The 13,749-nt window shown below is 32.7% G+C and overlaps 1 protein-coding gene across 1 annotated transcript; it reads right to left on the minus strand.

Annotated features, from left to right (window-relative positions):
- Positions 1–1,111: 1,111 nt before the first annotated feature.
- Smp_149680 (early growth response protein, putative) lies at positions 1,112–13,170 on the minus strand (the record flags this gene model as incomplete). Its single annotated transcript, XM_018792617.1, has 6 exons — positions 1,112–1,207; positions 2,844–3,062; positions 4,691–5,398; positions 6,643–6,950; positions 7,956–8,103; positions 12,820–13,170. The coding sequence occupies 6 exons, from the start codon at positions 13,168–13,170 to the stop codon at positions 1,112–1,114; spliced, it is 1,830 nt and encodes a 609-aa protein (XP_018644245.1).
- Positions 13,171–13,749: the final 579 nt, after the last annotated feature.

Consider the following 13,749-nt stretch of genomic DNA (forward strand, 5'->3'; position numbering starts at 1 on the left):
AAATATCGTGTCAAAAGCATATTATCCTGATATTCTTAATTCATTTTAAATAACTGACAAACAAAAATGTACACGACTTCAATAGTTATGGATCACCAATGTAGCAAGTTTTAAGGTGTACAGATAAAAAATACATAGAGATATTCAATCTCACATCTCGTCATGTAACTTTTATGTACGTGGCCATGTGAGAGCGTTTCGAGAGGGGGAGCGAACTCTCCCCACTCTCAGCCGTACCAGGGCATTTAGGGTAAATGCCGTTTCTTGCTATATACTAATTTGAAGAATATATTGTCACTTTTAGTGCTCGTCAGGTAATGTAACTGAAACTTGGTGCTTTTAAATACAGTGTATTTTTTTCCCTTTTCATAGTGTTGCACTTGCAGATCAATTTCGTAATTATTCTCTTGTAAAATATAACATATTTCTAAAACAAACCAAATGATTACAATTTATCAGACACGACATCATAATGCACTGGTCCACCGGTTTTAACTACATTCTACTTGCTTCAGTTTGAGCAAATGAATAAAAACAAATCTACAACATGACGGCTCAGCTTATAAAATATAAATGAAAATATCCAAATCATTGTTCTCAAAATAATTGAGGAATCACGTTTAAAACACCTATATTTATCGTCATAGCTCTGATTAGTTTCAGAAATAGCGATTTCTTAGAATTACTCTCTACTAAATTAAAGTTTAATGAATTGGGCTTTCTTGTATATAATACATAGTTGAAGAGGAGATTAGGAAAAAATGCTGGAAGTAGACAGGACATGTATTGAGGAAATCATCAAACTGCATCACGAGGCAAGCCTTAGCTTAGAATCATGAAGGGAAAAAGAAAAGAGGAAGGTCAAAGAACGCAATGTGTCAAGAATTGGAAGCAGACATGTATGCTGGTGGGTGCCTTATGCTTCTTCACGAGATGTAACGGAATTAAGTAAGTAATATATAGTAACTTGAGCACATCCATCTCCAAACGATGCACTACATATAAGCTCTGATATATATATATGGTAAATTCAAAATTTAAAATTATGATAAAAATTGTTGCTTACCTTAACAAAAGTATGGAGTGATTTTATCATAGCAAAATTCGACTGTCATTCAGCTGATAATTGTTTATGTGCTAAATTGAAAATGCATTCAAATATTGTTCCGATTTTTCCAGTGAGGTTATATATATGCTCTAATGAAAACTATTGAGATGAGAAGACTGTGATATCACTGAAGAACGATTATCTGTTACATTCACTAGAGAACTAGTATTTCTGTCTCCTTTATGTTTCAGAGAATACTTAGAAGACTGTGAAAAGTTTATAGTAAAATGTAATTTCAAAGCTCCACCACTTTCATTGGTTGAAACTATTTGGCCCTAGAAAGAAAAAATAGGCTATATTTCCTACTTAGTTAAAAGAAGTAACATAAATGAGTTTATATATATATTGTTAAGAATGAATTTGCCGATTATATTTGAGCAAATGCACACCACTTACATACAGTCTAATTTCAGAGTGGGTAGCTTTTATTCATCTGCCAAGCACAAACATGCGCCACTTTTGTGCTCATTCCTTACTGTTCTATATGCACAGATTTTTTGCTTCACAGTTCCGCTAGTACACTCCACTGGTTTATGTACTCGCACTGACTGTGCTAACTTGTTTTAAAAAAATTTGACTTCAGCTACACTACAACTATGTGTTTTAGAGTATATATATATATATATATATATATATATATATATATATATAATGTGATGATAACCACCTTTTTTTAATGCTTAGTAAGTGTGATATCTAGCATTTTTCCGTTCATTTAATGTGTCAATCCTCCATATGAGAGTGTGGTTTTCACTGTGGAACTCATTTTAATCATCTAAAGTTATTTATGCATGTTTTTCGTGGACTCGCCACTGTGTCGCATCTCGACTTGTCATATGAAAGATGCAATCAAAGTTAAGGCTTGCAATGAAATGTCCACTAAAAACTATGTTCTTGTACCAAGCATTCACCCACTTAATGAACGGAAAAAACGCCAGATATTGCACATATATTGAACACTGGGAGGGAAATGTTCTTGAAATTTACAAGCAGGCATAGCATCCCTATACAAAGACTGAACTTCCCACAAAACATGCTGCTATAAAATGATTGTGTAGAATATGTGCCAGAGTTTATCAAAACTATCTTGACAAAATTTAATGAACGGCATAATGTTACCAAATACACCTCAAGATGAAGGAAAGTTGGTAATCGTCATGAATATAAATTTCCTTTTTCTGTATAAAAAGCTATGCAAAATGATAGCTAAATGAAAGAAACTGCTACTTTGTTTCCTAACATTATTAAAGCGCGCCAGTCATAAGATTAGATCGGATAATCGAGAGATTTCAGTCCTACATAAATTTCTTTTCCATCACTGTCTCAAGCAATTAACCGAATACCACTCTGCTTTTTTCCGATTCAGTCCTAGTATTGGTAATTAGTAAACAATGTGGAAGACGTTTGAATGAAATTCGGAAAACATGTCCAAGCCACCGAGGCTGCTGTTTCTAAATGATGACATCAATAGAGTTATTGTCACTGAGCTCGAACACGCGATATCAAACCGAATGATTCCTGACATTGCTTCAATGATAAAGATAAGAATAAGAATATGAAGAATTTCAAAAGAAAGTAGAATTGAGTAAAACAGACTATGATAGTTGGTAGAATAATCAACGTGGAAATTATTTGCCTGGTACGATCATTTGAATCTAATTCTTGAAATGTATCATACATCTGAAAAAATTGAATAAAATATGAAATTTTCGAAGAAATTATGGTAAAAACTTACTTTTCTTTGATGTACTCTTAAGTGTCTGGTAATCATATCACGTCGAGATGCAGAATAATAACATAATGAACATTGATACGGTCTTTGACCAGTATGTGTTCGTTGATGTGTAGATAAATGATCAGATCGACTAAATGCTTGACCACATATTGTACATTCAAATGGTTTATGACCTGTATGCACATGAGCATGTCTTACAAGCATATCGGAACGAGTAAACTGACGAGAACATACCATGCATACAAACAAACCATTTGAAGTTCTATGCTGAATAAGTGAACTATTAATACTACTACTCTTGTTAGTATCATTAGTAGTAGTAGTAGTAGTAGTAGAAGTAGTATTACTATGTTTATTAGAATTAAGTGTTGGTATGGATGAAAATGTGTTAAACGTAGTACAATTATCAGTACCATTCGACACAGTTTGTTTACAGTTTGATGAGTTTTTACATTGATAATTATCAATGTCCATAAATTGTAGGTCGCAATAACTTTGAACGAGATTATTATCATTACTATTATTATTATCATTAAACATAGAAATCTGATTAACATTAGGGGTATTTATTTGAGTAGGACTAATTGAAGTGATTGTAAAAGGTAAATGAGACTGATGTGTATTAGTTTGTTCACTTATTTTCGAATTAGTGGTAATAATAGTAGTAATAGGAGTGGTAGAAGTAATAATAGTGGTGTGAAAACATTTTTCTGGCGTAATATGAATTGATGATAATAATGATGAATGAGGAGATGTAGTCGAAAATTTGTGATCATCTAAAATAAAGGGTGTAATAACGAAGTAAACACATAAATTAATATATAAGTAAATAAATTCTTTACAGAGATTACGATGGTCACCGATTGATGTCAACTTGGTATTCGGGAGTGATAAATTACTTAATCAGCCTAAAAAAACTTGATTGAACTGAACTAAGTCAACCGAATGACTTATTGGAAAAAGTCAAAATAACATCTCTGCAAAGTTTAAATATAAGTCATTTTCTTAGTCTTTTGTTTGCCCCCGAATGCCCTGGTACGGCCGAGAGTGGGGAGAGTTAGCTCTCCCTCCCGAAACGCTCTCACATGGCCACGTACAAATAACCACTGCCACGGAAGTCCTACTCACTGCCTTCTCATGGCGGGGGTGTTGTATCCCGAATTGAGAGGACGAAAAGCGAATGTCCGGTGCCTTAACAGAGTTGGTGGATATGGGAAGTCCACCTAGGGGAGTTGGGAAACCCTGATTCCAAACCAATGGTGCACATGGGCTCCAGTATCCTAAGGGAACAAATGGCGTATGAATCAATCGTTGGTCACCGGCTACCATTGGACTACATCTTCTTACGATGCTCCACTACTTTGTGGGTCAGACCTATAGGTCAAAGGCTCGGGGTGTGGCCCCCTAAGAAAACCACCTGCTTCAGTTTGGACACCTGAGTAGTATTACAGCCCTCACACAAATCAAATGAGATTTGTGCGGCGCATATATATCTGGTTCCCCCTTTGTACCAATATTTGTGTTTAAATGAAATAAATAAGATCATTTGTTCCGTAGTTGATATGAATGATATATTGGCTTCATCATGACTTTCAACATCTCAGTAGGATAGAGCATCCCATTCAATCACATAAAATTGTGCCAGATGAAAAAATATAATAATAATAATGACAGCACACAAATACATGATTACATTGATATAAGGGTGAAACTGTATATACAATTTTTATGCACTAAATAATCACTGAGCAGTATCCTATAAAATCCTTATTTAGCCCATGGTGTACTAAGGTTACTATTATTATTAACGACGTAGCTACTAACAACACTTATACTACTGAGATTACCACTACTACCATATGTAATAATGTTTTTCTACTTTCTAAACATTTCTTATAAAAATGATTATACGGACAGTAAAAAAGTGATATACCCATTGGATGTCGATATTTGAATAAAGGACTTGAAGGATGCGATACGGATGTTTCAACTGATGGATATTGTTGCTGTTTGTGAGTACTACATGTCGATGAAGTTAACGTCGATAATTCTGAATCAATTGACATTGTTGTACATGGTTGACTACATACCAACAATAAAGAATTTAACGTTGAATTTTGAATATTAGGATTTTTTACTGAACAATGAAGTGAATGTAAAAAATTAGGAGAGAATACAGTAGTAGTGGTAGTAGTATTAACAGTATTGTTATTATTTATGAAATCCTTTGAAATTCGACTCATAGATGTCTCTGCTAATGAATGATAAAATGATTTTTGTGAATGTTTTGGTTTACTAGCATCCACTGAATTTTTCTTAATCACTTCTGGACACAATAACTTATCAACTGAATTACGCATACCAAGTAAAGGAGTTGTTAATTGATTGTTTGGATTAATTTTCAATAATGATGATTTTGAACTGCCCAAGCATGTATACAATGAACTATTCTTCTCATGACTTAAAATTTGCATTGCAGTTGGTTGATGATCACTTGCCTTCATACCGTTTGAATAACAGTTATTGCGCAATAGTGATTGTAATTCATTCAAGAACTGTAAGATAAAATTAAACAATGATATGATATTGTCATAGTTTGTAGAAAAAGATAAAAGGGTGAAACGGAGCAAGTAATTGTCAACTTTTACAAAAGTTTAGCCAGCTACGTATGAAAAAAATAGATGTGATAATTTGTTGTTCGTCATTTATTTAACAAGTGCACTTTTGTATACTCCATTATACCTCCAGAGGATCAGCTCTATGGTATATTTCAACAGGAAATCAAACAAAATACTTTCGCTTAACTTGACATCAAGATATTTGTTAATAGGGAATAATTAACGAGAATGGAAACACTCAATGTGTTTTCTACAGTGTCACTGCAGTCATCTACTTGATGTTGAAGAGAATTTTAATGTTTCAAAACCGTCCATGATAATCAACAAAGAACTGGCTAAGTTTCCGTGAGACCACCGCTACTGAAAGATGGAAACTGAACCTAGATATTCAAAGGGATATAGCTGTAAACCTCCTACTACTCTAGTGACTCATATTTTTCACCGCTCAGTTACGTAATATATTCTTTCACAAACTCGGTGATAATGTCTATTCCTTATTCTTACTTCATTTTCCAGTTTTGCCCATTTTACTCGATTGATCTATCCAATTTTGTGAATAACATTAATTTTCATTTTCTAAACATGTCTGCATATGTTTTAAACTTTTTTCCAAGGCAGTAAGGAGAAAGAATGTATTTGTAAAATCTCAGCGAATGAATTGTAAATAAATCCAAGGTTTCGCTAGGATTTAGGAACACATTCTTCTTCCTTAATGTCTCATACCAAATCGGAGCCCAAATACTGTGAAACTATTTATTCGAATTTAGACGAAAGTTCTTATAGTATCCTCCAAGAACTTTAAAAGTTAGTAACATATAAGTGTTATTCCACTTCACCACTCCGTAATCTATCTATACTTGTCGTTATTTTGCTAATCTTCATTAAGATGATACAAAGTATGTACATTGGTTGTAAATAATAATTACTATTGTTTTTTGATTGTAAGCAGCTGAACAAAAAAACCCGAAGTACATGAATTCACCTTATTCTTCATGGTTTGTTGTTTTTACTTTATTCAAGATGGTAAAGAAAAGAATTACCAAATAGTTGTCGAAATTCTAATGACCAACTAAATGCCTATCTAGACCAACATTTACTACAGTAATTGCGCTTCGTGGTATATATTGCTAACTAAAAATTATGTAGTCAAAAATGAAAACAAAAAAAATATAAACAAGCACCTCATGTCCCACATTAGGATCAAAACATGGAGTTGAAATAGCTTCCTCATAATTTTCGCTATTAAAAGACAGTTTTGTTTCAGTATTTGAAGAATCAGGATTGTAAATCCTATCATTGATGGTGATGATAGGATTCTGTAAAGTAACATTTGGATTGAATGTATTACAATATCTCTTGTGATTGGAAGAAACGGTTGACTGAATCATGTACGGTTTATCTTTATATTTATTAGCCAATAGTTCTCTTGTTAAAATATCACAAAGCAACTTTCTCAAGAGAGATTGGAAATTTCTGATTTGATTGTCCGCTAAATTCGTAAAAAAAGATGCAAAACACTCAATTTACTGGTGATATAAGCTATGCACAACGTAAGATATATAAAATATTAACATAAACCTAAAAACTATGAGAAAAAGGAGAATGAAAGTTACTTAAAAACTCATTCACTAAATATACATTTACATTTTCCATTTTCAGACAAACTTTGAAACTAGGAGCTAATGATACGCATTGTTTGCATAAACCAAGCAGTAGTTGAGTGCCTAGGATATTTGACCTACTTCAGTCTAGGCAACTAGATTGATATAATTAGCTCTCATTTTTGAACTTTTGACTATACCTAAGTACCTGATGAATACATTGATTACTTATCTCTTTATTTATTACATGAAGCAGGTTAAAAAGGGTTCGAATTTGTAACCTTTCGGTTGAACGTTGATTATTTTAACCACTAAGTCATTGTTCTGTGTAAGTAGTTATTGTTATTTAATAAAACACTGTTTAGGTACAGAAAAAGCCTTTTCTATGTTAAAGCCAAATATACCAGTATAACTCGACAACTGTATAGAAACAGATACACTGAACTTTGAGTTACAGATTTTTTGTCATATGATGCTATCTGAAACTGTTGGATCAGTATTTCTTTTAAATTGTAACTGAGAAAGTAACGTTATCATTTAGAAGCTACGCTAACGTCAGAAAGAAACTGAAACTTGGTCTAATTAAGCCGCAGAAAACCTCTTGCATATGATTTTTTAACGTTCTGTAGATAAACATGATTTACTCAACTGCTGGTAACTTTACCAATTTCAACTTTGTCAAGAAGTGCAGCAAGCTGTCCTCAACGTTTTAAGTTCATGCAACGATTAGCTTAATTTTGATTGGTCGCTCAAGAGCGCCAGTATATTATTGTTTTACCCTAATAGGATAAAACGTATTTTAGTTCTAAACAGATCTGACAAATATTAATAACGCTATACAGTCATACTAAATAGATTGAAACAACATAAACAAATAACAAGTATGATAATACATGAATTAGATTCCTTTCTATTGATCAACTCTTCAGGTATAGTACTTTTAGTTTCCAAGTGATAATTCGTATCTGTATTTAACGGCACCTTCATAGCTTTTTCATTGCTCAAATCTGTCTGTTCTCCTTGCAATAATGGGACATGTACCTAAAACATATTAAAAAAGCACTTATAACGTAATAGCAGAGAAACAATGAGAAATAAAATTAATTATTTAACTTACTATTAAGTTAAAGAATTAATATAAATAACAAACAGGAACAATGAAAGAACATTTACCAAAAATTAAATACTAACTGAACAAATAATCAATACCACGGAACATTGAACATGAAATACACATTCCGATACGAAAGATCTTGGAATGAAATACACCGTAACTGCATTAAACAAAACTATTAAAAACACCACAGCTAAAATAAATGAACAGGATATATAGCTAACAAGCACAACTCCCATATCACAGAAAACAAAAGATTCATTATTTTGTAGCATTATTAATGGATCAAAAGACATGAAAATGAAATCATAACCGATCATAGAATTATCTAATATTTGAAATTTTGTGACATAATTTAAATTGGTTAAGAGAAACAGAAATTAAGACCAGTTTGTGGTTTGAAATCTATGACAATTTTATAATCTCCACAATGCCCTACATTGATACCCTTGGAGTTATAGTGAGAAGCAGCGACTAGCAGAGTTCAACCATATCGAGTTTGACAGCTATCCACTGAAGGTAGTAGAAAATGGTCACTTAAACTTGTAAACCATTGAATCTGGCACCGTAATTGAAAGGTTAAAATTCCTTACGAGACACCGAAGGCCTTAGGTTTGATTCCGAGCACGTATGAGCACTGCTGAAGTCCAATATTAGGATGAAACAGTAATCCAGAGCTTCCAGGTTTTCGACGGTGGTCTAGCTAGGATCAATTCGTAATTAAGAATTTATGAAAACTTAATTAACATAAAAGTACAGTATTAAAGAGTACAAAATAACACGAAATCCACTAGACATATACATGAGCAATGGAAAAGGAAATATGATAGAAAATATACAGACAATTGACATATTTTGAGTTCAAACAAGCTCATAAAGTACGTCATTGTAAAATTATCCTCCTGAGATACAAATTTTTCGCACAATTGGCTGGTGTTTGGTTTCGGATTTGATTAGTTCTTTAGCTCTGTGATAATTGTAAATACACAATAAGATACAAACCAAGAAAGAAAGATGACTCATTAAAATGACCTCATTCTTAAAACTGTGATAATTTGTAACCTGCTTGTTACTGAAAACAATTTATTGATTATAGTATGAAAGAAATAATACACAAATAGAAGTATTAATTGTATAATGAGTGATAAAATAGTGTTGTAGAAATTAGAAAAGAAACAAACAATCAGCAATTAAACGAAGATTATTAATTTCATTGAACTCATGGATCGATCAACTTTAGATTTCCATTGAAAGCCTGGAAGCATCGGACGGTCATTTGTCCTATCAAGTGACTCCTCAGCAGTGCGATTCCGCACACAAGATTCAAACCAAGCACCCACGGTCTCGTGGGCAAACACTTAACCTCCAGATCACTGAGCCGGCATCCACAGATGTTAATGTCTAACCTCAACCAATCTACGATGTCGCGTAACCATCTTCTATTGTCGTCGGTGGGTAATTGTCTCACACCCGACACAGTTTAGCTCCACTGGTCACGGCTTGTCATTAGGAGAAAAAATAAAGCCATAGATTACGATTATGATATTAAAAAGAGATTGAATAAGTTTTCATTTCAGAAGTACAGTTTGTGATTCCAGATGTCCATAACCAACACAATTTTGTAAAACATTCAAAATGAAATCTTTGAAAAAGAGATTTCGTTGAAGCACTCTATTTTCCTTGTTTTAATTATTCACATGAATGTTAGTTATTTTATATCTCATGTATATGCGTGATAGCTTTATTTAACTAATAAAACAATGGAGTCATTTTTTCAGAGATCCTGGTATCAGATTTCCAGTCAATAAGGTACTAGAATTAGGGTAACTTAAATCATTAACTGAAAAATGTTCAAGGGTGGGAGGATTGGTTGGAGATGTTGATGATATGAAACAGAATCAGTCTCGATGATGTAGATGCATTCGCTTATTGTATTCATTTAGATTTAAATTTTACTTCACGAATTCCTTCTTTGCTCTGTAATCATACCGTCTATGCCTAATGTTTGCTTACTAACATTGATACTGTTATTAATTCTACTACTCTGGTATCTATCTTGATAAATTCATCTCATTTTGTTGACATAATATGACAACTCGGACCGACGAACACATGTACCAAGGTTCTGATTGGGAGATTGAAACGCATATTCAAATTCACCAACAAAAAAAACATTCTCAAAATTTCAATTTAATTATCTCTTTCAGATTTCACTGTTTGAAAATTTTTTTAATCGTCACGTGATCAATTTGAAACTGTATACTGGATTTACTAAATAGTCCTATTAACACCTTGCTTCACAGTTGTACCAATAAATTACCATGTTAAGTTAATACTTAAAATTCTTTGTTTATGATTTTAAAAAATCTTTATCCCATGGATTTTTTAAATTTTCTTCACTAATCAGAGAATTGTTTTAACACTACTTAACTTTTGGAAAGGATAAAAGGTTGACTAATATTTGATAGTCCTACATTTATTAGATGCTAAAATGACCTCTAAACATCGTTGCATGTCAATCTATCAAACATATTATTTTGTTTTTTCAAGTTGAGATTTTACGCATAAAAATACATTTATTTTTGTATAATGAGTTGTTCGAACTCATTGATTATTTTTTTTATTTTGGGACAGGGTAATTCCTAACAAGTTGTAGCAACTAGTATTGATACACGCCTGTGTGATTTATTTTAACCTTTAGACAGATAAATTATTCTAATCTTTCCATTTATTCCGCAAACAAATATTTGACCTTGTCAACTACTCGCGTGCGATGTAGCTCTTTTATACCTGTGTATAAGATAGCAAATATAGATGAAAGTAAATTATGCCGACGACCTTGAGTTGACCAATCAGAATTAGGATAATGCCAGTAATAGATAACGTATCATTATCAATCACGTGAAAATCGGCACTATTTGGTTTTTAAAATATTTGAAACCAATGAAAAATATTTACCCAGCAACCGAAATGTGAGTTTTGAACGGTGGCTAGACTAAGTTACATAGCATACCTTCTCCCAAGGCCGACTGTGTCTTAAAGTACATGATGTTGTTCATTGCGTTATCAAGCATTTGGTGAAGTTTGATGATATTCTCAGTTTCTTACTCTCACTCAAAATCTCAATCTTAAGTTTCTCAGTTTTGTAAATAGGAAGGTGGGAAGGTAATGGATTATAGATGATGTCAGTTTGTGTTGAAAATTGTGACTTTTATTAGTAAGCCTACCTCATAACTCCAGTTTAAGTCTTAATACATAACTCTAACCCTTATGCATTATAACTGATGTCAGTTGATGGAAACTCTGTGTGATAATAACCCTAACGCACAACACTAGCCCGACTATTAATATGTACGTCTATAAGTAAACTCTCCTTTCTTTACTACAAGGAATAATTTGACTTGTGAGGGTTAATTATTACGACCAAAGTTGTTATTTTACTAATTTCTATTGTTAATTGTTTCATATCTAAGCAGCGTTTCTTGATAGACTGGCAAATAGCCCAAAATCGTCATTATATTATACTTCTACCAACGTATGCGCCTATCCACTTCCTGTATTTCTTACATGACTTTTAAAATCTGAGTCGATGTATTATTAAACTTCAATACTTTATATAATCTCGTATAGTTGCGGAGGGTGTGTAATTCTGAGAATTTTTAAACTAGAAAAGTTTTTAAAGGTTTTCTGGGTAATGTGGGACTTTGTTGTAAATGCTTGTTAAATTGAGCAAGTCTCTACAAACTATTTAGTAAAATAATGAAAATACTTTCCACTATAGTTGAATTTATGATCCGACTAGCAAGACAGGCAGCCACAGGAAAGCAGGGAGCATTGAACAACTGTTCTAATCTAGTACTCAGATCATCGGAACTACGTAACTATGACGTATCAAGGACTGATATTAATAATTTTTTGGATAAATTTGTGATAAACTACTATCTTCATACTGAACAATAGTTAAAGACCATATTTATTGAAAAAAATTATCTATTTCAAGAGGATGAGCAAATAAATATACGAAAACTATCTTTTCCCACATTCATTTGATGTACGAATCGCTTCATGGAATAAAAAAACATGTATTTTGTTACCTAATTATCTAAGTTGTTTACCATTACCATAATAAGACAAAAAATATCTCTCCACCGTAAAACAATAGACTTTAGGAAACGATAATAAGATAAAATAAACAAGAACAGTTTAAAGATATTGTAAACAAGAAGCCTGATTTAATTGATATCACCATAATTAAGCCACTAATGTGTATAAGTTATGCGTATATGTATAACACTGAACTGAACAAAACAAGAATATGTGGCCGGTAACCTTGTCTGGGTGAGTAATCTATACACAGTGACCTCGCCCACATTTAGATCACTCACTTAGCAAGTGTTTTTCTCCAAAGCATGTTATAGGTTCAGCCTAACCTGGCACATCACCAGCTTGGATTCTATACGATACAATTTCAGTTTGAAAAGAAAATCTGATTATCTTTGAGGTGAAAACTCCCAAAAGTTGATAAGTGTAAAAACCTTTAGGTTCATGACTGAATGATATTTAGCTGTTTCAAAAACTAAATTAATTTTTTATGAAAACTGTTGTAAAGAAAATATATCAGTAAATACACTAATAATATTTACCATCTTAGTAAATGGATTGATTGATTCATAGATTGTACCACAATGTGACATTGATTGGCTCAACAAGTATCGATCAATTAATATTTTTTTATAATTTCCAGGAGATGTTACACCACCATTAAACATTACCGGCGTCGAATTAGATACCATACAAAATTCAGCATCTGTATTCGATCGATTAGCGACTAAAGTGTTTGTAGTTAATGACTGATAACTTCGATCACTATTATTATTATTACTATTAGTATAAATAACGTCAATAGTAGAAGTAGTAGTAATCGAAGTATCACCACTACAATTTGAAAGTTCATTAATTGCTAACACGGAATTTGTCCTATGAATATCGTCCATACATTGATTAAGATTAACACTTGAATTTTGGAAATGATTCGTGTTTGAAACGAAATCATCATCTATAGAACGTAAAAAGAAAGGCATATGCAATTACGAAGAAATACATGAATGTATTTATTTAGATCAAAATATCTTATAGCCTTTGGATGTAAAACATTTCGTGGTAATCCTTTAAAAAAAACATACAGATATTATGTTGTCCTTAACTCTTAAAATTTGTTTCTATGATGGCATTGTAGACTGTAACTTCTCTAAGGTTACCAGATTATTTATTTGTATTTATTTTTTATTTAAACACATAAATATTGGTACAAGGAAGCACCAGATACATATGCGCCATACAAATCTCATTTGATTTGTATGAGGGCTGTGATACTACCCAGGTGCCCAAACTGAAGCAGGTGGTTTTCTTAGGGGGCCACACTCGGAGCCTTTGACCTAAAGATCTGATCCACAAAGCAGTGGAGCATCGTGAGATGTAGTCCCATGGTAGCCGGTGACCAACGATTGATTCATACGCCATTTGTTCCCTTAGGATACTGGAGCCCATGTGCACCATTGGTTTGGAATCAGGGT

The sequence above is a fragment of the Schistosoma mansoni genome, assembly GCF_000237925.1.
Source record: "Schistosoma mansoni, WGS project CABG00000000 data, supercontig 0239, strain Puerto Rico, whole genome shotgun sequence".
Classification (NCBI taxonomy): Eukaryota; Metazoa; Platyhelminthes; class Trematoda; order Strigeidida; family Schistosomatidae; genus Schistosoma; species Schistosoma mansoni.